At 42.4% G+C, this 23,562-nt stretch overlaps 1 protein-coding gene across 1 annotated transcript in view; it reads right to left on the bottom strand.

Annotated features, from left to right (window-relative positions):
• The window catches only part of RASSF3 (Ras association domain family member 3), a gene marked incomplete at its 5' end in the record, with an annotated part of 94,239 nt that extends 73,983 nt beyond the window's left edge, over window positions 1–20,256 (bottom strand). Inside the window, 2 exons of the mRNA XM_080636725.1 lie at window positions 2,830–2,954; window positions 20,133–20,256. Of these exons, the coding sequence (XP_080492851.1) occupies window positions 2,830–2,954; window positions 20,133–20,256 (249 nt within the window). The remainder of the gene's footprint in view (window positions 1–2,829; window positions 2,955–20,132) is intronic.
• Window positions 20,257–23,562: the final 3,306 nt, after the last annotated feature.

Raw genomic sequence — 23,562 nt, 5'->3', positions numbered from 1 at the left:
ATCTCTGTTTTTGATCCTGTGGACTGAATGCTCTTCTCAGAGGTTTCAGGAAACAGCTTAATTTTCATGTGAAAGGGAATCAAGTTGTGCCCTAAGACTGCTCAATGGTATCAACCAAAACAAGGAAAGTGAGGACAATTGGAAGATTTGCTTCAAAAGCACACTCCTGCATCCCGGCAACTAAAGCTTTGCAGACTAGAGCCAGCCACAAAATAACAATACAAGGACAATTTTTTAAAGGAAATAGCTTCAGCCTTTTTCCCATCTGACTCCTTCACCATCTTATACCAAACACCTGCTCAGCTGTATGTGTGAGACAGAGGTTAAAACTTTAAACATAAAGGAAAAATCACCTTAAGGCTGAGACTAAGACCGGAAAAATTTTGGCATGAAAGGGAAAAGTCATTTTGAAAAGGCAGCTGACCTGGGAGTTGTACTTCATTAAATAGTGACCTGTAAAACATAGAATCATAAAATGGTTTGTGTTGGAAGAGTCCTTAAAGATCATCTAGTTCTATCCCCCCTGTCACAGGCAGGGACACCTTCCACTAGACCAGGTTGTTCAAAGCCCCATCCAGCCTGGCCTTGAACGCTGCCAGGGATGGGGCAGCCACAGCTTCTCTGAGCACCCTGTGCCAGCGCCTCAGCACCCTCACAGGGAAGAATGTTTTCCTAGTATCTAAGCTAAATCTCCCCTCTGTCAGTTTAAAGCCATTCCCCCTTGTCATGTCACTACATGCCCTTGTAAAAAGTCGCTCTCCAGATTTCTTGTAGCCCCCCTTTAGGCACTGGAAGCTGCTCTAAAGTGTCCCTGGAGCCTTCTCTTCTCTAGGCTGAACAACCTCAGCTCTCTCAGTCCGTCTTCACAGGAGAGGTGCTCCAGCCTCTGATCATCTTCACGGCCCATGTCTCTCTTGTGCTGGGGGCCCCAGAGCGGAACACAGTACTCCAAGTGAGGTCTCATTAAGAGCAGAGTAGAGGGGCAGAATCACCTCCCTTGTGAGGTCACACTTGTGCCAGCCCTTTTAGGTGTTTCTGTTCAGAGATCTTAAAATCCTTCTAGAAAATTCTAATTCCTTTTTTGCCTACAAATAGGTAAGTCCTAGAAAGACAAAGCAGTAGGAGCAGGGGAAAGAGTGAATTCAAACCTTGCAGCCTCCAGCAGTAGCTGTGCCTGTGCTGTGCACAAAGAAAATTACTTCACCCAGTAGGAAACACTCCAGGTTTCATGCACACAAGTGACTGTTGCTTCAAAACCAATGGATGATGGATGCTGAAAATAGTATTTGAATCTTCATCTTACGTGTATCAGTTGTCAGACACACACACTGACCCAGACAGCTAGTGAGGAAAAAGGAAGTTTGCAACAACTGCCATCCACAACAATCACTCAAACTGTGCCTTCTTCCAAGAGCAAGGAATCAATAGGAAAAATCAGAACTTCTCTGATTCAGCCTTGTTGCACACAAAGGCACATGAAATACAGCTTCCCTAAGTGCTGTAAGCCTCAAACAGCAAGAAATAGTTTACTTGCTCAGTGTTTATAGCCACTTCACCCAAGACACCACCAGCTCTTTCTTAGATTGCTTATGACCAAGTTGTACATGTCTTTTTGAGTATAAATGGCTTTTAATGGCCTTCTCTTTCTGATCCTATGTATTTTCTTGCTGATAGTCACCCACACTTCCAAAACATATGTTGCCATGTCCCTCTTCCTCCACACCCCTGCTATTCTTCCTTTCAGCAGCTGAGTTATTCCCCTTTGCTCTTCCCAACAGCAAGTCCTAAGGAGCTCACAAGAGACACTGCCCTCAGTTGCAGTGTAAGTGGCTGGAGCAAGCATCTCCTCTACCAAATAAATGCTGTACTTGCAGAGAAAATTCAGTGCTGCTCTGGAGGATGTGCAACAAGCTCAGCAAGGGCACTGGGAGATATTAGTGTCCTCTCAGAGGTTTTGACTGGTTAGGTGTAAATGTTAAAGGACTTACCATGTGATTAAGTTTGGGTGGATTTTGTGGAGGACAAAAAGGAAATGTATTTGAAAATGCAAAGAAGCGTGAGCTAATTAGCACATGACAACCTTTATCACAGAACTAAAGGTCTGTGGGGCTCATTATCACTGTATGAACCTCCTTCTCAGAGGACCCCCTGCTTTGTCTGCAAAAATGTGCTGCTTTGATGTGTTCCCTGAACAAAGAGAAAAGCCCTGATGTGGAGGGTGAAACACAAGGAGTGACTGCTCTGTGGTGGTTTAAGGAAGGAAATGAGGAGGCACACTGTGACCCATTGAAGCTGCTGGGGAATCCAGGCAAGGAAATCTGAAATTACCCTAAGAGGGATTTGATGAAAACTGGGGGATTAACACCAAACCCAGCAGGATCTTTGATGATCACAAATAGCCAAGCCCTTAGTTTTATGGGCCTCCCTGTGGCACTACATCCAGCAGTCCAGGCCACCTGGTCACAACTCACTTTGTGAGCTGCTTCATGGTATGGCCAAGTCTATCTGAAGAGCAGCTCTGTCCTCATGTCCTGCCATATGTGCCTGCTGTGAGCCCAAGTGACACAAATCAAGAGGAAAAATACCTTTTTGTGGGGCTACTTTTCAGCCAGTTTATCTGAAAATTAATTGGAGCAGGAGTGACCCAGCCAGCAGCAGCCAGTTGCAGCCTGACCCAACTGTACTGTACAATCAGAGCACTGGGTGGGAAATGCTGGCCGTGCCTGAGTGAGACATTCTTCCCGCGCAGCTGGGCGAGGTAGGCAGACCACACTTCATTACAGAGCTGACAAGGGAAAGCTGTAATTACAGGAACACGAGAGCTATTACCTGGCCGTTGCTGTAAGACGGATCTAAGGTGTCATGTGGAGCAAGGCAGTCCATTAATCTCCCATTGCGCCAGCAGCCCAGGTGCACCAGATCTCGGCAGTGAGCATGGCAGGTGTACTTGCAATCTGAAAAATGCACACACACACAGAGAAATAGAAGTGGCATTAGAAATTAGGTTGCTGCAGGCAGGACCTAGGAGTGAGACACATCCTCATCTGCTATGTGTCCTCAGAGAAACTACCACCTCTCGACTGAATCTCCCCATCCGTACACAGTGATAATAATAGTTACATGCTATTGAAGATGCAGCACACCTCCCAGTGCCACATGACATGGCAGCAGTGATGCAGCTCGCTCGTCAGGGCAGGGCTGCCTCTTGGTTTTTGCAAGAGGTCCATGCCCCAAACGAGGTACTAGATGTTGCAATGCAAGCACGAAAGGGGCCGTTCTCAGAGAAGACATGACATCTATGATTTACAGATTAAAAAATTCTACCCACTATAATCGCTGCTACATGGTTTTATGTGTTTTAAGCTTTAGGTTCTCTTAAGAATATGCACGTTAATATTGAAAACAGAACGAGAGGCTTATCTGAAGCCATAATTAAGCTGGTAAATCACAAAGTTGCCTTCAGGAACAATTCAGAAATGCCTCTTGCTGACTAGCAAAGTCAATTAAGATTAGAAACTTAAGTTCATGATAACAGAAGCAGATGGCCCCATCACTAGTAAGAAATCAGATGATCATAAAGCCTCTAATCTTAAAGAGAGAATCACTTTAACAGCATTTGCAAAAACAGCCTTTATTTGCTCCAGAGCTTTGTTGCATTTTCTGGCTTCCCACGTAAGTTGAGCCGAGTTCGTGATACCACCTTTGCCCAGCACTGAATGGCACTTTCTATTTTTAGGTTTTAAATTGTTTATAATTTTGCCAAAGAGCAACCACTTGTACTTCAAGCTTCCCTGCTGGGGAACGTTGTGCTGCTTGTTTTAGAACATTCCAGCTAAAACAGTTCTGCCATTTCCAAGAATGGCTTTTGGAGGAGAACGTTCATTTTCCCTAACGGAACAACATTTTTTGTTTGTTTGGGGTTTTTGTTTGGTTTGGTTTGGTTTTTTGTCATGATTTCCAGATTTCCAACACTCTCCAGATTTATAGCGAAAGCTGAATTCTGGATGGGCTTTTCTGTTGTTCCCTTATCAGCCTCTCAAAAATCTCAGGTTCCCTCATGTTGAATAGATTTCCATTACGGTTCCTGAAGAATGAATTCTTGAAGGTTCCTTCCCATTTCCATTCCAAAGTCATGAGCAGTGCTATGGGACAAGGCAGCAGAGCGTTCCCTGAAATGCTGCCTCTTTTGGCTAGTGACTGGATCTTTAATGCAAGACCCCTGCACTAGCAGATCATCCAAAAGTAAAAATCGCAATGTGGATAAGGTATTTCTGTGCCTGATACAGAATTTATGCTGCATTTGTGTTAAGGCAGGATTAAACATATTTCATTTGGCACAAAGTCTGCCAATACAAAGTCAACCATTCAAAATTTTGCCAACACCAGTGACCCAGCAGAGTGAGTCTATCCTGGATCAGTGCTTGGGGTCAGATAACTAGGATGCTTCGGCTCTTAAACCAGACTCATTATATGTCTATAATATGTCTCAAGTCATGCTCCTCTTGAGACATCAGCAAATAGCTTCCAGCTACTTGTGGAGCAAGAAGGGCCCTGTTGCAGTGTAAATCAACACACTAACAGAAAGGCTCTAACTCTCTAAAACCATCACTGTATTTAATTCAGAATTTGGAAAACATGAAGACTACAGGGGTTGAAAAGGATGGTTAAGGCAGCTGCATGGTGCCCAGGAGGAATGATAGCTGTCCCTGTGCCCTAGTGTGATGTTGGCAGGTCATGCCAGACTGCCCCCAGTTGCTGCCCAGTTTCTCCTGGGTGCCATGTTTGAGCTAACTCATCTGATTTTTCTTGAGAAAAAATGCTTATGAAATCGCACTGTATGTGCACCTTTCTATTCTCACCCTGTAATTCTGAGAGAGCTGCCCAGTTTCAACCACAAAGGGTCTAAAAGCTCATTAAGTTCTTATGAGTTTTATGGAAGAGTTCCCTCCAGAGGGACCTCGACACGTTTGTGAGGTGGGCTGATGCCAACCTCATGGAGTTTAACCATGCCAAGTGCAAGGTCCTACACCTTGGTCGGAGCAATCCCAGGCACAGCTACAGGTTGGGCAGAGAAGAGATTCAGAGCAGCCCTGCAGAGAAGGACTTGGGGGTGTTGGTTGATGAGAAACTTAGCATGAGTCGGCCTCAGTGTGCGCTCACAGCCCAGAAAGGCAACTGTATCCTGGGCTGCATCAAGCGTCATCCTGGTCACTCTCCAGTCGAAGGAGGTGATCCTGCCCCTCTACTCTGCTCTTGTGAGACCTCACTTGGAGTATTGGGTGCAGTTCTGGTGTCCTCAACATCAAAAGGACATGGAACTGTTGGAACAAGTCCAGAGGAGGGCCACGAGGATGATCAGGGGACTGGAGCACCTCCCATATGAAGATAGGCCGAGAAAGTTGGGGCTGTTCAGCCTGGAGAAGGCTGCATGGAGACCTCATAGCAGCCTTCCAGTATCTGAAGGGGGCCTGCAAGGATGCTGGAGAGTGGCTGTTCATCAGGGATTATAGCAATAGGACAGGAGGTAATCGGTTTAAACTTGAACAGGGGAAGTTCAGGTTAGATATGACAAAGTTCTTTACTATGAGGTTGGTGAGACACTGGAATGGGTTGCCCAAGGAAGTGTTAAATGCTCCATCCTTGGCGGTGTACAAGGCCAGGTTGGACAGAGCCTTGGGTGACATGGTTTAGTGTGAGGTGTCCCTGCCCATGGCAGGGGGGTTGGAACTGGATGATCTTAAGGTCCTTTCCAACCCTAACTATTCTATGATTCTATGATTCTATCATTATGCAAACATATATACCAAGCATGCACCAATTCTAAAGATGCATCTTCACAAATAATATTAGGAAAAAATCTGTTAGCTACATGGTGTTCTGAAACAGAATTACTTATCAAATTAGGAAACATTATCTCTCAATGCTATTTTGTTTGTCATTTATATTCATTCTAATTTGTGAGTCCATAATGTCATTTGTAAGACAAGCCCATAATTTCTGCCTATTATAAGCATAACTGCAAAAAATGTAAAAGCTTCATCTCTGAAACTCTTCTGTTCGCAAACTAGATTTTAACATGCTGATTATAAGCAAGACAAGAAAAAAGGATGTTTGGGCTTTTTTCCTAGAACAGCAATACTTCAACCTTTTTTCCTATGTGCTACAGCATTAAGCACATTATTTTATTCCATTCATGGCATACAATGTTTCACAATATCCCAGGTAGCATCAAATTAAAAATAACATCTTTTTCTGGTAATCCTCTACTGGAGCACTCCCAGAACTGCCATGAGTTCAAAAAGTAGCTGTTATTCTGGAAAGTCTGTTTTCATCATCAGATTGTGGGTTGTCATATTATTTCTGTTTAGAAAGTAATCAGAACCAGGTTCTTTTTCTCATGTGATCTGAAATGAATGCTGTCCTTTGAATTCAAAGGTCTGGGGACTCTTAACTGGCCACAGCTGATAAAACCATCCAATGACATCTAGAAAAACTAACAGGTTTATTTTATTAATGCCCAGACTATCCTGTACGCTGAAGTTATTTATGAACGTGATGCATCAATGCATATTGAATATGCATTCCTAACCTTTGCATAGTTAGGAATTGCAAAGTATGTATTTATTAAACACATAAATATGCTTTAAAAGTTGCATTGTCAGCTACGGAGATATAATGAAACACCTTATTATTTATTACTCTTGCAGCAACAGCTTGACTACAGGCACAGAAGAAATAAGTTAGCAAATTTTAAAATCACATGAAATCAAGACTACTCCTATCCTGCCTTCACAGGGGTGAACTGCAAGACTTCAACATATCGGTTTTATGTGAATGTCCCTACCTGATGGCTGGGTTTTCTTCAACTGAAACTTGATTTTGCCTGATAGCTTGTAAATGGCTGTTCCCATAGCTGATTTGCTCCAGGGTGGCACAGCACAAAGGAAGCAAGTGGACAGGCAACCCAACAGATGCTCCAACATCATACCCTAGTAATTGAGCATTACTGAATCTGTCAGAGGCAGGCAGAGGCTCAACAGCAAAGTCAATCTTGCTGTGGTCTTCCCTGCCTGGAAAATGTGTGTGTTCATTTCTATGATGGCCCAGACAAATTTAATCTCCAAATGGGTATGCAAACGTATGTTGTGCCTGAGCAATTGATGCACGTGGGAAGTTCAAAGCCAAATTTATATTACGTTTGCATCATTTATCAACCACAGTAATAGAAGAAGTCTTTATTAGGAAGTGTGAGGAGGGTATACTACTGCGACTGTGCGTATTAGGAAGTTAGCAAGTAAAATCATCTTTACTTGGGAGGCTGTGGCTTGGCTCCCAGAAATCAGAAAGATTACTGCTGTGCCTGCTGTACAGAAACGTGCCTGTAAACCCACCTGGAAAAATATTCAAACCATGTAAGGTGCTTAATGTTTAATTCTTAATCTGTATTCAGCCAGCAGGTCACAAGAGGAAGGAGAATGAAGTTCATCAATATTTCTCCTGCAAGAACTGTACTGTATTTCTACAACACACTGATATCAACATCTCACATTTCAGTTTGTACTTAATATGTGTTGGGTTGTCCTCCTTTTTGCTGATGGTCAAATGCCTGCATTCTACTGTGACACTAAAGTTGCCACCAACATCTTTTTTAGCAGTTTCACTTGAAGCTGTAATGGAATGAGAAACCTACTTGGACAAACAGCCTTCAGAAAGCTTTAAGCACAGCTGTTAGCAGGTGAGGATCCATAGCACCAGTATTATCTCTGTGCAATTCCCTTTATTTCTGATAATTTGTTTATTAGTCTCAATTAACATCAGTCTGAGATTAAAATAAAGCTAATTGTAACCATATTTCCCAAAGTGGTGAGTCATGGATGATTTTTAAGGGGTCACAACCATTACAGATGAGACAGACGTTCGAGCTCCTTATGGTCTTCTTTCTTTCCAAGGGATCCCTGCACATTCTGTGCTCTTTCCCCGTTGTGGAGCTAGGCAAGGCTTAGGTCAGATTGTAGTCCAGCAAAGCCACGGGTACTGCTTTGCCACTTAAGGTCTTCTGCTATTTCTCTGTAGACTCTGCTTTCAACAGGTACACTGTCCACTGCCACTGGCTGTGAGGCCCTGTATGGGATACTCGCTCCTCATAAAGAGGATCCTTTCTCATCTTCCCAAGTACAGAAAGACCACAGAACTGGCTTAGGTTGCTTCCTAGGGAAATGCTCCAAGAAGCATGCTACAAGTATCTCTAAAAAGACCCTGAAACCATCTTGCTTCTGAAGTGGCATTGGGGGAACTAAATTAGGCCAGAAGATGAAACCAGATGTGCCTTCTCCTTCAAGCAGATGAGTACTATCTGCTGGAAAGTTTAAATGACTGTTTGGAAAGCATGGTATTTCTGCAAATTAGTATCTGAGACCGTTGTTTGACTTATATCTCTCTGACTTAAGATTAACAGAACACTGGGTTTTCTAAGATCTCCACTATACTAGCAGTTGGTTTTTTCAGCCGTGTATCCTAGCACTGTGCAATCCGAAACATTTACATACACACCAGATAAAACTGCATCTCTGCCAGCTTCCAGCCCCACCTGTAACTGCCACAGCCCCACTCAGGGTCAGGAACCCTGGCCTGGGAACAGGATAAGCTCCTGTAACAGGCTCTATTAGGAGCTACTCACAGTGACTGAGATAAAATTAACCAGAGTGCCTATGGCAAAAACCTGCAAAATCCAGTATTGGCATATATATGGAACTCAGCAGAAGGCAGGTGTTTTAATTCTAACAGAACAGTCCATGATCTAAACCAAACACTCACTGGGTTTTGGTCTGCAAAGAGATTTACTAAGCAGAGTTTGGGTATTGCACCAAAACAGTGCTGTATTACTCAGCAGTTTAAGATTTAGAGGTTTTAGATAACAGTTTATCTATCATCTAGGCTGGCAACAAACTGACTTTGCCACATCCAGAGGACAGGACATTTGAAAAGCAGGAGGAAGCTGAATTAATAAAGTCAGCTTTCCAACTGCAAAACAGGATGGAATGACAGTCATTTTAGACGAAGTATCCTAAACCAGAATGTTTTTCAGTTTCTGCTGCTGGTGCCTTTATAAACCTGTGCAATCCTGTACAGGGGGTTTTAGATACCTTTTTTGCATGAACTTATCTTATCTTGGTTTGTGCCAGGGGGTTTGCTGGGTAACTGGTAAACACCAACACACATGCATTCTGTGTCATCCTTAGCCGGAGGGTTAGTGAGCCGGGCTGACCCGGGGAGTGGAAGAGGACATTGCCATCTAGCTGCACGTTGAAGAACTGGCATGTAGGAGTCGGCACGGATGAAGCATCTTCCAGAGACCACTGTTAGCCAGGTAAGCTGGCCGGCAGCAACCACAGAGAAGGTCCCTGACCATTGAGGGAAGACTGTCCACTCTTCACGCCAAAGACTGCAAAAACCACGTGTGAGGAAAGGTTAATGCCTATCTTCAGGTACTAAAATCTACCCTGGTTCTCAGGTGCTTAAATGTCTCTGAGCATTTGGCCTATGTTGGCATAGAAACATCAATCCCATTGGTTTACTCTGAAGCTATTAAAGAATTAAAGTCAATTATTTTGCTTGTAAAGCTCATTTGTATTTTTATCAATATGACAACAGTCTCAGGTCTTCACCCCCTTCTAGTGCTTGCCAAGAAGCTCCAGCTAAGACTTGTTACAGAAGACTTTTGCACAACCTGGAATCCCATACAACCAGCCTATAAACAGGACAAGGCTCCTGAGAGCTACTACACCTCTTTTGGGCAGATAACACTGTGTGCAGTCCTGTTTACAGTCACCACTCCCACAGAAACAGAATACCCAGTATCTGCCAGACCACCCTGAAATAATCACAGAATCTCTTTGCAAACAAGGCTGAAAATGTTTACTTCATCCACTCGAAGTAAGGGTTAAGACATAAATTTGTAATATTGGAAACACTTTAAAAAGAAAAGCACAAGACAAGAAAATGCCAGTTTAGATTGTATTTACTTCTCACCATACCCTTTATCTGTTTCAGCATCACAGCTACTGGAGAGCTGGGCCACAGCCCCTCCTGAGGCCACCCCAGGGCTATCGTGCCTTTGGGAGCTCTCAGATCTGCCTGTTTCTGGGAAGCAGACTGAAGGGCACAGGGCTGAGCTCTCCTTCCCCAGCCTGAAATGCCTCATCTCTGTAGGGCTCCTCTGGAGTTAACTGAGCACAGGACCACCATACAGTAATGCCAGCATGTGAAGGGGAGGAAATGCCTCTTTTCTCTTTCCTCCTTAGGTCCTTCTATTACATGTACATCTACAGTATTCTTTAGTTAAACTTCCAGGCTATAACTTTTAAGCTGACTCTGCTTGCACAACCTTCTGAAGAAACGGTCCAAAATACATTGCACACTGTAAGAAATAAGCTCCTTGGGCAAGTAACATTCCTTCTGTCCTGAGCTTTGAGACCAAATGTGAAATGATGAAACTGGGAAAAGGGGGTTTTAAGAAAGCAAGCTTCTCCTCTCCAGGTACATAGCTAGTTTTCAGAGGTCCCTTTCAAGGGACACTGTCACACTCTACCAAAACCCTTAAGATAACCTTAAGGCTTACCCACAACTTATTCTCCAATTCTGATATGAAGAAACTGCACTGAAGTTATGCCATGAAAAGAAAAAAGTTCCGTGAGGATAAAACCCTAGGTTCAAGCTGCCCTGACAGAACTTACAATTATTTATTTACATTTGATTTCCCATAGAAACTAGTAATTCTTCTTTTTATGCTTATTTGTGTAAGACTTGGTCTTACAAGATTCGGTTAGGTATCATCATGAATTGCTGAGCAGCCAGAGAGGAGCCGTGGCACAGCACTGAGCTAGGCTTGCAGCAGTGATATGGCAGCACAGTGGCTACGATGCTAAAATTGGAGCTACAGCCCCTTTCCTCTCACAAATCTGCCCACGCACATTTGGATCCTAACTACCAATCTAATCTACCAGACCCAGAACGTTCCGCCAATCACTTGAAAGTGGCCCAGGTTGTCTTTAAATTAAATTAGGTTTTCACATAGAAACCACAGAACGCAGCAGCCCAGGGCAAGTGCTGAATTCCTGACCCTCAGGAGAACAGAGCCTGAACGCGGATGGGGATGTGGGTGCACCTGCTTCTCATACCTGGGTTTCTTTTTGTGGAGCCTTCAGAAAATGCATTTGAAATTCACCTTGGGCAGAACTAAAGGCATTCAGAGAACACCTGGGAACACATGGCTGCGTACACTGCTGCACTGCAAATGTGATGGAAAATAGCAGAATTCCTGTTTAAAATTCAAAAATTGATCCAAAGTATTTACACAGTTTCTACACATGTGTCATGCTGGTATTTTGGGATTTCTACTTGCTCTGACTGTTATCCTATTTCCAACGTTAAGAGCTTACACTTATGGGTAGAAAAAAAACCTTTCACCAAAAAAACCCCCCAAAAAAACCCAAACCAGCAAAACACTGATCTCTCTCTTCCGTATGCAAAACCAGGGAAAATACTGCTTTTCGAAAGCGCTTACTGTAGTGCCCTCTGTTGCTGAATCCCCAAAACAGCCAGCATAAAGTTAACTCGCAAATCAGCTCTTTCTTTAGTTTTTCCTTTAGAAGAAACCTGACCAAAAAGTAAGAACTGGAAAGAAAAGCATGGTTTAAGTCTGGCTGCCTGTGCTGCCGAGGAGCTGTGAGCTCCTGACCAGATCTGAGTTAAGAAACTCCCTCTTCTCGCTGGAACTAACAGCAGACTTTCAGTTCACGGAAGGGATGGATAATAGAAAAACAGTCCTGAGAGCTCAGAATACCTGATTTATCTACTTTACCTGGCACCATACTGGGAGTTTATTCTGAATTGCTGCTGAAGTATCAGTGATTGTTCTATTGGGGGAGATAAAACCAGCAATCACATCCTACCCAGGCTTTTAACTGACAGATCACGTGAAATTTGAAATCTTCAACTTCCTGCCAGCCAAAACCTGCAGACTGTTATGTTTAAACGTGAGATGAGAAAAAAGTTGAATCAAACTCATGAAATTAAATGCATCTTAACACAAAACCAGTTGTGCTTGTGCACATCATCCCTAACATGGAGCACAGCTCAATTCTGAGCGTGCTTCTGCATCCAAGCTCAGTCTATGTTTACATATCAGGCTCTAATGTTACATTATCTCTTTAAAAGGGGTAATTCCACACCACTGATTTATTAATGTTCCTTTTCATAAATGACCAACCCACAGCTTTTATTTCAGATACTACAGGTCATCATTCCCACTCTTGATAGCGGACCTTGAAGCAGATGTACCGCAGAGGTGCTTAGCTTAATGCACGGAGTTGGTCACTCTCATTTCTTCCTCTTACTTTCCTACAAGCTGCCAGGGCAGCAAAGGGATGCACTTGAGTGAAACAGTGTCTTCCAATTGCTGTTGCTTGATATTGGCAAAAGAAACAAGAAATGTGGGTGCAGAGAAACAGGACATAAAATTAAATCTTCCAAAGTACTTCAGAAGAACAAGTCTGTAATAGGCATAGAGTGTAGTAGCAATTCCTAGTGATATGGACATCTTTCCTGCTACACACGTTCACTTCAGTAATTCTCATTCAAGCAGTGATTGGGTACATGAGATGAAGTTCAGTCTTTCTTACATTTATCACAGGCTCATAAACATCTCTGGGTACAAATCAGGATTTTCCTTTGGAAGGGAAGCAGAGAAGGCAGAGATTTGTCTTGTCTCATTTAAAACTTGTAGAGCCAAGGAAAAAGGAATTTAGTAAGATGCCACATTTGTCTCATCTAATTATCTGAGAAATTAAACAACACGATGCAATTTGCAAGAGCCACATGACTGGCAAGAGCTGTGAATGATAACCACTATAGAGAAAAATATACCATGGATTCTCTGGACACTGACAGAACGCATCTTTAACAGTACTGCACCTGAAAATAACCCATAATAACAGATTGATTGGGTTAGATCAAAGATCTTAGGCCTGTAGCCTGTCTTGGGAAGAACCTACCAGCAGATGCTTTGGAAAGACGTATGAGGAAAAAAAAAGGTGAGTATTGAGTGATATTTCCCCCTTATGCCTTTTGACTGTCTGGCAATCTGCAACTTACAAGAAATAAATGAGCCAGAGCCTGTATTTGCATCATTTTATTTAATATCTCTTGATGGCTCTTTCCTCCATCAATTTATCTAATCTCTTCTCGGATACATTTATACTCCTAGCCTCGTAAATATTCTGTATCAGTCAGTTCCACAACTAAATTACGTGCATGTGTATGTATGTGAACGAGTAGTTTGTTCTAAGCCCCTTGTTTGGCCATTTTATTGCATGGCCCTGACTTTACTATGAGAAATGGTAAATAACTATGCTGGTTTCAATTGTTCACACTGCTCCTGTTAGTGCTGAAGCATATTCTCTTGCAGCTGTGACTTACCAAGCAGAAAGGCCCTGGTCTGCAGGGGTTTGCTGATCTCTGACAATCCAAATCTCTTGCATCTTCAAATACTACAATATCTTTTTTAAGAGGGTGGGGTGACCAAACTGCTTCATATGACATGCGAGCACAGCAGGGTTTTCTGGGTTTTTACTTTATTTCTTTCCTAATACGTCCATATATTCAGCTCCCTGTTAGCTTGAACATTGAGAAGAGTCTCTTCAAAGAACCATCCACATGATTAATTCTGCTTTCAAAGTGATAAAAGAAGAAGCCACTGTTCTATATGCGCCATCAGTGTTTTAGCCATATAGTTCATATTTATCAACACTGAATTTTGTTTTAGTGCCCAGTCACTCAGTGTGATGTATTTTTTCTACAGCCTTCTACAATTACCTTTAAGCTACCCTGATGACCTGTTAACACTGATATCCTGCACCCATCTTCCTTTTAATGTTGTTAATAAATGCTTTGTTATTGCAGATGCTGGCACAGCTTCCTCTAGAACTAGGTAAGTGCACTTTCAAGCAATACCATGCAAGAAATATTAAATGTGTATATACACTAAAAAATGAAAAGAGATAGGGAAAACACAGAGATGTTTTTGAAAAGGAGACTAGAAACTAACCCGTGGTTTCACAACACAAAGGACCTTTAAATGGCACACTTTGGTTAATAATCTATGAACACTGGACACAGGCTATCAAATGACGATTAAGAATGTTCAAATCAAATGGGCTGAAATGTGCAAAGTAAATGAACAAATATGAACCGAAAGATCTGCAACCAGTCCTAATGTAGGCAGAAATTCCGTATGTATGCTCTGATGGCAAAAGACCATCATCTTCCACCTGCTTCCAATCTGCTGCAGTATCCCCACCCATCTCCAGCACTATATAACTCATAGCCATGAACTAGATGTCCAGGAAACAAACAGACACAGCAGGCTGAGCGAGTTGGATCAGAAGTCTTGGTTACCCACCCCAGCAGGTCCCTGCAAGACATGATCTGGGTTGCTCCAGAACAGTACTCTTCTGTTCTGCAGTCATAAGCTCACCTTGTCTGCTACCACATTAGGTCTAAATATAACTGATGTACATCCAGTACAAGTACAAGTGTACAGCCAGCTGGCTGCCACTGAGACAGTGTCCTTCTGCTCCCCCTCCCAAACACTGCTAATTAATCATTCAAATGATATTCCCTTGGAGACAACCACCTTGTCCACCCACATGAGCTTGAGTGCTCCAGAGCCACAGCTCTCAAATGCCCCTCCACACCATTTATCATCCTTGGTGGGCCAAAACTCTCTCCATTATTCCCAGAGATGGATACTGTCCTTCTGATTACCTCTCTGCAAGCTCTGCAAGCCCTCGCTTGGCCTGACATACCCACCATATCAGCAGAGCGCTGTTTCTATGCTGATCCTCAGAAGAGCACGGGGGCCTCAGTGAACTGTGAGAACGGCCAGGTGAACTTCTTTTTACTAAAACCACAGGAGACCTATAGGTGCTCACTGGACAGCTGCAGGTATCCATGCAAGAGACATGGACCCAACTATAGAGGTCTGACACGCCACTGGCCTGAGGTAGCAGGGGAGGCAGTAACTTTCACCAACTGGGTTTTGACAAGAACATAGAAATACAAGCGACATTTTCTGTTATTTATTTCTGAGCTATGTCATCTCACAAGTGCTAGGTATGCTTCCTCTCATACCCAAACTAAACCAATTAAAGAGGTCATGTCATATAAGAACATGGGTGCTTACAGCCATCATATGTTAGCTGGCCAAATATGAAAATAACACATGAATTAAAAATTATTTAAACTAAGCCATACTAAATTGACCTATCATGCTAAAATTACATTGCCCTTCCCATATGTGTTATGGATTTGTCAGCTGGACATATTTTGGAGAGAGAGAGTTCAAAGGCTGACTTTTCTCTTTGTCTGATCAGTTAAACCTTTGTATGTGGATTGTTTTAGGAGCAAATTTAACTCTGTTGTTGTAGTTTAAGCCCAGCCATAAATCAGAACCACGCAGCTACTGTCTCACTCCTCCCCTTCCTTCCCTCCCGCTCCCGGAGGGATGAGAAGGAGAATCGAAAGAATGCAACTCCCACGAGTTGAGATAAGAACAGTTTAGTAACTAAGGTATAACACAAATCACTACTGCTACCACCAATAATAATAATGATAAGGGAAATAACAAGGGAAGAGAATACAACTGCTCACCACCCGCCGACCGATATCCAGCCCAAACTGAGCAGTGATCTAGCCCTTCCAGGTAACTGCCCACAGTTCTACCTCCTGGGCATGATGTGCTGTGGTATGGCGTACCTCTTCGGCTAGTTTGGGTCAGGTGTCCTGTCTCTGCTTCCTTCTGGTTTCCCCTCCTCCCTGGCAGAGCATGAGACTCACAAAGTCCTTGGTCAGAGTAAACATTACTTAGCAACAACTAAAAACATCGGTGTTATCAGCGCTGTTCTCAGGCTGAAAGTTAAAAACACAGCACTGCACCAGCTACTAAAGGAGAAAAATGACTGCTACTGCTGAACCCAGGACACTCTGTACAGGTTTCCATTTATTTTGCATAATGTATACTCTTATGTAAACATGATTTTATAGCAGATGCTTGACAATTCTGACCAAAAATCCTTCAAAATCAATAAAAATACTCCGTTATTTCAATATTAGAGATGGACTAAAGTGGTAGCACACTAGAGCAGAAAAGTCACCAAAAAACCCAACGGACAGCAAAGGGTAAAAACCACCTTCAGGCTGTGTGAAATACAGTTAGTTTAAGATTTTGTCAATAAATCCTCACTTTCTGCCCCTTGAAAAACCCTTCAAGGTACCTAGCAGGCCAGTAGTTCAAACTGAGGAGAACCCTCTCCAGTCAAGAGCTGAGAACACAGCTCTGCGTGAGCCAGTCGGATTTGGCAAGAAACAGGACTACACAAAATCTGCCACTGGGGCAGTTTTGTCCAAGTGAAAAAAATGACAGCAAGTACTGTGCTTTCCGTGTTTTCCACAGGATATTATGGGATGTTTTCTGAACAGGTCTAAAATCTGTTTTTCTCCTGTACAAGCATTAAAAATGTCATAAAGGTTTAAATCAGTGCAGGTTGTAAGGTCATCTCTGCCAGGGGTGAGCGTTAGTTGTTTCAGAAGGAACTGCAAGAAACAATAACAGCTGTGGGATCTGAGCCACAAAATTATCTCAAACTAATGCCTAATTGTTAAAAATTAGCTTAAACCCTGAAGCAAGAAGATTTATGTCTCTCTCAAAGCTTCTCTTGTAGCATCAATTGTCATAATATTGAATATTGTATTCTTCCAGACCCTCTTTAAATCTTGTTACATTCCTGACCTCAGCAGCATCCTCTGGTAATGAGCTCTACAATTTAATTACACACTGAATAAAAAAATGAAAAAAACATATTCCCTTTATCTGCTTTACATTTGCCACCCTTCACCTTATTCCTCTGCTATAAGACAGAGAAAATGGGAGCTACTTGTCCCTTTTTATTTTGACCATTGCTTTCTATGGTCTTAGCATGGCCCTCTAATCTTTGTGTTTCCTCTAATCCTAATATCTTTGTGTTTCAATACCCCTCCCTGTACGTATGTACTTCATCATGATAAAACTTCTAGTCATACGATGTCTCAACATTAATTCTATGAGGATGTTGTAGGAAATAATCCAAACATATTGGAGAGAAATGAAGGCTCCAGAGCCCAAAATACTACATCCCTCCATTTAAGCCTCTTACAAGATGTTATGTACCCTTGATGAAACTAAATGCACTTAAAACATTATCAGCTACATTTTGTATATTCTGAACCATGTCTAAGATATTTTTCTAGTCATTCAGTAAGTAATTTAGTCAAAAGCAGTTATCAAAGAGCACCCTCAATTCTTCTTCCTTCTTTTAGAGCTAAGAAAGGAGCATGGTATCTGTAGGCAATATTCTGTGGCCAACAATCCCAAAGTAGTCATCCAAGGACAGGCTGGAAAACTAAGGTTTTTGTGACCAGCAACCTAATTATGCTTTCATAGCTCTTTCTAAAATTGCATCAAATGCCACTTTCTGAACGCAGTGACCTACAACAGTACTGAATTCATTGTCATACTTAAAAACTAATTTTGTGCTTGGGCAGATTTTGTTTTTGGGCCAGGCAGAGAGGACATAGCATCCTGAGACACGGTGACAGAAGCACAACGAAAGGAACAAGTCTGAGGGTCCTATGCAGAGGCACAGTGCCCATCTCCTGGTTCACATGTTGTATGATACCACAAAAATCTATGACAAAGCATATTAGATAATATAATCTCTGCTCTTCCTAACACATCCAGATCATGGAAGTTTCTCTCTTGTTATTGTTCAAACATTAATTTACCTGTTGTAGCCTAAGGGGATAAAAACTACCAGCAAGTATTATGGAAAGCTTTAATTATCAGCCAGGTTATTCATCTGTGGAACAAGCACAGCAATGCAGAACCGTTCTGCTGGCTTATCCTGGCTGACCCAATCAAAAAAATTCTGTTAGTGCCAATACTGGAGCAAAACCTGGCAGAAAGACAAAGGCAGAAATAAAGTTGAAAACTCCAGTACGCTGGGGGCAAGGGTGAATCTCTTTGTGTACCAAGGCAGCTCGATGGTCAGTAATGATCAAACCAGGCTTATGTGTTGGAGAACTCTCTCAGAAGAAGAGAAGGACAATTTGGTTAAAACACGTTACCAAAACATGGTGTTTCAGAGTTAAGGAAGCACGTGAGTGATCTGGTAGTTCCTCAAGGTCCTGAGGAAAAATCTGGCCACTCAAGAAAAAGGCAGAATGTTCACAGCCCTCTGTGTAGCTAAGGTTTCATGCTACTTGTCTTTGTAAAGACGTCACTGCAAACAGGAGCTGTGTCCCCTACCTGTGAGAGGAGCATCAGGGCTTCAACTTCCAGTTTATTACAGATGTAGTTGATGAGATTGGCTTCTGTAAAGTTATGAGAAGTTTGAGTTGAATTTTCACACTGAGATGTTTTTTCTGCTTGGATGTAACCTTCTGCTAAAATGTCACATTTCCACCAAACACACAATTTTGTCATAACTGTCTCATTGAATGGGCAAAAAAGAACATTTAGGGCACTTCTGACACTATTTAGTTCAAAAGAGATGCATATATATATACATATCTAAAAATGATGGCAGAAAGGCAAATCTTATTCAAACCACTAGATGTAGAAGGAGATGGGGAGAAAAAACCCACAAAAAGTATTATTTTAAAGCACTTGAAGTTGATGTTGTTTCCTGTTACAAGTCATAGATGCAAATATTCATTTGTGGTACTGAGGGAAGAGATAACTGGCATATAAACATTTTCATGTGCAACTCAGCTAGCAATTAAAGCTCTAAATAGCATTTATTGATGTTTTTTAGACTCTTATGCTATTACAGTAAGAAAAAAGGATCAGAATGATCAGATGAAAACTCATGATGATTTGATGTATTGGGAAGATTTGAGATTACCAATATTCAAACAGAGGTTTATTGAAGCTTTAGGTTTAGTCAAGGAAAGTTTTGCCACAGACTTCAGTGAGCTGGGATTTCCCTCTGGATATTTGAATTCTGTGGACTCCTTCACATGGGAAAAAGTCACATGTCATTTAGCAGCAGTGTTTCTGTGACAGATTTCAGATGATACATACAACTTGTCCTTCCCTTCTCAGAGCCACAAATCTGTTATTTGAAGCATAACACTAAATTGCTCAACTGCAGAACTGACCCAAATCCCATCCCATACAAATAGAAATTTGGTATTAATGTTGTAATACTCACAGAATTGACAAGTTCACCATTTGGGTCAAAAGAGTCCTCATCAAAATAAAACTGATCCTGTACAACTAGTCCTTTAAGAAGAACAGAAAGAACTCAGCCTCCTAAGCTATGGCACTGCATGTTCCTCCAAACCCCTGAGAATATGCGTGAGCCCCAGCTTTAAAAGACCACACTAGAGGGAAAAAACAGTCTTTGGGCTTTAAGGGTGTTTATGAGAATGTTAATCTGAGAGATGCGAACACTCCTCTGCCAGGACTGGGCAAGGATCAGAGCACTAAGTTGTCGTTAGGAGCAATGCCTTTTACTGACTGGTGATCTGCGCTGGTACGATGGAAGTGAAGGACAGCACATCACTGCTGACCACAAGCCCTCTCTAGTTGTTCATTGCTTTGTGTGAACACTGGTACAACGAGTTAAGGTCTTCAGTCAGTCTGATCTTCACACAGCCTTCTAGATCAACTAACAGGCTAGGGCAAGTCCAAATAATTTTCTGGCAGGTAGTCAAGCCATATTAGAGCTTCTTATATACATACCTAAGGGAGAAACAAGGTCTACAGAAACAAGACACCAAATATCACTGACATTAATAAGAATAAATTATATGGCTGCAAGAGAGTTCTTCATCTGAACAAGCCTAAGGAGCCTTCCATTGCATTTTCAGAGTATTTTCAGCGTTTTGCCTAATGAGCCTCAGAGAATGGAAAAATGCAAACAATGCTGGCCTGGAAAATTAACCAGCTGAAAGGGAATAAATTATCTTTCTCTTTGAATTTCTTTTTAGCAGGAAAAGCATAAGAAACTTAAGAAACATAGCAGCAGGCTTACCAGCAGACTTCCAGAGAAGTTTTACTGTCCTCCTCCTCCTTGAACTGCTCAATGATTTAGGAAACCAGTAAAAAAACCGTGCTATCCTCCTGATGGTTTTGCTCAAGTCACTCCTTACTGCCATAGCTGAAAGGGCTCCACAGCTACACCAGGAACAACAGACTCATGTATCCAGACAGAGGGAGGAAAGCCCATGAATACCCACACAGAGTGTGCTCGCTCTGAGCTCAGCGTCAGCCAGCGCGTCTCGGGACCACCTGTTAGTCCTAAATCCCCTCCCTCTCCGTCACTCCACTGAGAGCCCTCCAGACCTCCCTCTTTATTACAAGAAGCAGCTATATTAATAGATGCTCTGGCTAAAGAAAGACCACTGCTTCAGACTCTTAACCTGGTACTGTGTTTCCAATGATGTTAAAACAAGACATGTTTTCCACTGAAAGGTTGAGAGAGGCTCATTTGTTCATCTCTAGCTACCCCTTCTAGGATGGAAACAAATCCCAAAACTGATACAGACAAGTTCCCTTTCAAAAGCCCTTGATCTAAGTCAATAGATTTCTATCTATACAAAGTATTTTCAAAGGCGCTTATGAGCCTTCTATTGTACTGCTAAGTGTACTGCTAAATGTATCTTCATGCAAAGGTTCTTAGCAGTACATTTTATAGAGATTTCCTTAGATAAACAGGATGTTAATGCAACTTTACTCTTCATGGATTTTAAGGCAAACATAAAAGTCAAGTCATTCACTGGCACAGTTTATTTAAGAATTGAGCATCTATCAACATATCACTATCCAAAGAAATTAAGAGCATCTCAGTACTTAAGACTATGCATGAATCAAGCACAAGACATATTAATTTGTAGATCCAGAGATGCCATGAATTAATATATGTCCCCTGCAACACCTATCACAAACTCTAGCATACACTTCTGAACAGCAACTCTATTGAACCATTTGCCAAGCTTAGTATGATTTTCTCAACTATGCCACAAGTTTCTTTTCAGCTTCTCATGTTTGATTTTTTTTTCTGCTAGATCAGTAGCAAACGCTGAAAATCAAGACGAATGTCATTTCAAAACAAAGACCCTTTTATATCAACTTTTAAACTACAGAAAGTAAGGGCGTTGTTACACCAGCTATGTTCACAGCACACAGTTAATAACTCTTCTAGAATTCACAATGTATTTTTCTTCACTAAAACATGTGAAATATTTAACCCCATTTTATAACCCTGACATTTTTAGCATACTGCTGCTTCTCAGGACACAGTGAGATAGATTGCATTTCCTCTGGTCAGTATGTCTCTGTATACAAATACACATTTCCATTTATACTCTATCTGTCACAATTCTTCAGCCAGTGTCAACGGAGGAGCAGAAGGCAGGACTCAGGCCACCAGACTTGTCTCTTGTTCCAGCTCCACCCTGTCATACCAGCGGGAATTTAGTAGCAAAGTGACAGTTTTAGCAGAAGTAGGAGGTCTGCCACCCAATTCAGCACAGGCAAGAAGCAGGGTTAAAGGCCCAACAGCTTACTTGCGTCTTTGAGGAAGTAGCACGGGTTTGAATGTTCAAGAGCACCTGCCAAATGCCAAATGCCAAATCAAACAACGACTTTTTTTTCCTGAGATTTATACATACTACAAAGTTTTAGCAAAAATCAAAGTGGTATAAAAAAAATTTCAGAGTGAATATTTGTTAAGACAGTGCTATAACTTGGTAAAGAATCCATATAGGTATGTATGATCGTAAGTAGGATATAAACAGCACAAAAGTGTTTTCTTCGTGTAACAGAAAACGTTGACACAGCATTTTTGTTATACTGGTGTTTTATGAGGCTTAAGAATATTCAGTAAAACACATCAGAATATAACAATATAAAGGGGTAATTTGCTGATGAGAATAACAAACCTGGGGAGGTTTACACCTTACGGCGTTTGGTGCCTTACTGGAGCACAAAATAGACAAGAGCATGAAATGTTCCATATCACTTTAAGGCAAACAGAACTCATTCTATAAATAAAAAAGTCAGTTGGATGAATCTGACAATTACGCTATGAACAAACCAGCTAATACAGATGAGAACATGGACCTGAATTCAAGCTGAACTGAACAGCAGTGGTAGCCTTGCAATAATTTCATGACTTTTCCATCACCTCACATTTCTAGGCCCTAGTTAAGCCAAAATGTAGAGCTAATGGACGACAGCCTGTCCCCCACAGCTCACAGATGAAGGGTCTGTGATGATGATGAGGGTTCCTCTCAACCTGAACTGTGAACTGTAGAATACGAGCCACTGTGCTCTGCACAGCAATGAGCTGCTGTCAGCCTGCATCAGCTGCATCAGCTGGGCTAAGGAGAGTTCACACAGCCCCTCATGACACAACTCTGCTTACATTACACTGAAGCATTACTAAAGTTAAGCATTCACTGTATTAAAAAGGTACTAGACAGGGCTACATGTGTACCTTTCAATCTACTCTGACAAAGGGACAGTACACTGAGATGCTTTCCAAGGAGGACAGAAGGACCTGAAATGTGAGCAGGGTCACACTCTTGCTCCCTGCCTCCCTTTAAGAAAAAAAGCCATGTAAGGGTATTTCTTGCAGCAGATTTCAACCCCCAGGTCATACTCTGCTCATCTAAGCAGTGTGCTGGAGGAGGGGAGGGAATGATTGCTGTCCATGCTGCCGTCCCACCTGCCTGGAAAGGGAGGTGAGCAGCTGTCCCCCTGTTCCGCTATGTGGGCAGCCTCTGACCCACTGCAACAGTGCAGAGGTCAGATCTCAGCAGGGCTCTGTGAAGGGCAGAAACACCACGTGCACACTCCATGCACATGGTACCCACCCCACGTGCTCCCCACTTATGGGCCAGGACATGCGGCAAGTCACCACCTTGGCAGGAGAGCCGGGCACGCCACACTGCTCTCAGCATCTGCCCCGCACCCCGCTTTCCACAAGGATACCTGTGCACACCAGCTGGAAAGGAAAGGGGTTCTCATGAAACATCCAGCGGTTTAGACACGTCAATGTCTACCCCAACCTACAGAGCCAGGCCCACTAGCTCTGCACAGAGCTACACTATCGCCCAGGGGCTGCCTTACTGCAGCCTTCCTGTGCCCACCACTGGAGCTGAGAAAATCAAAAGCACGCAAAAAAACCCTCATTCTTACACAAAATACTCTTAAACAATGAACTGCAACCAACCAGCGGTGTCTGACTGCGAATGCTCTCTTGCATGCGCTGAGTTTACATAGTTTTAAGGTAAATTCTTTGCTGATGAGCATTTGTTAGAGCTACAGTGCTGAGGTAACGTAAAAGCGAAGTCTAACAGTAAGGAGGAGCACAGACAGTTGTACCCGATGGGGGGCAGATGCAGAACTTTCTCTGCTCTGGGGCTGAGCAGTATTTTTCTTCATTGAGGAGTTACTGG

The sequence above is a fragment of the Psittacula echo genome (assembly GCF_963264785.1).
Source record: "Psittacula echo genome assembly, chromosome: 1".
NCBI lineage: Eukaryota > Metazoa > Chordata > Aves > Psittaciformes > Psittacidae > Psittacula > Psittacula echo.
Note: the sequence above shows the minus strand (reverse complement) of the source record. Positions and strands in the feature narration are given on the sequence as shown.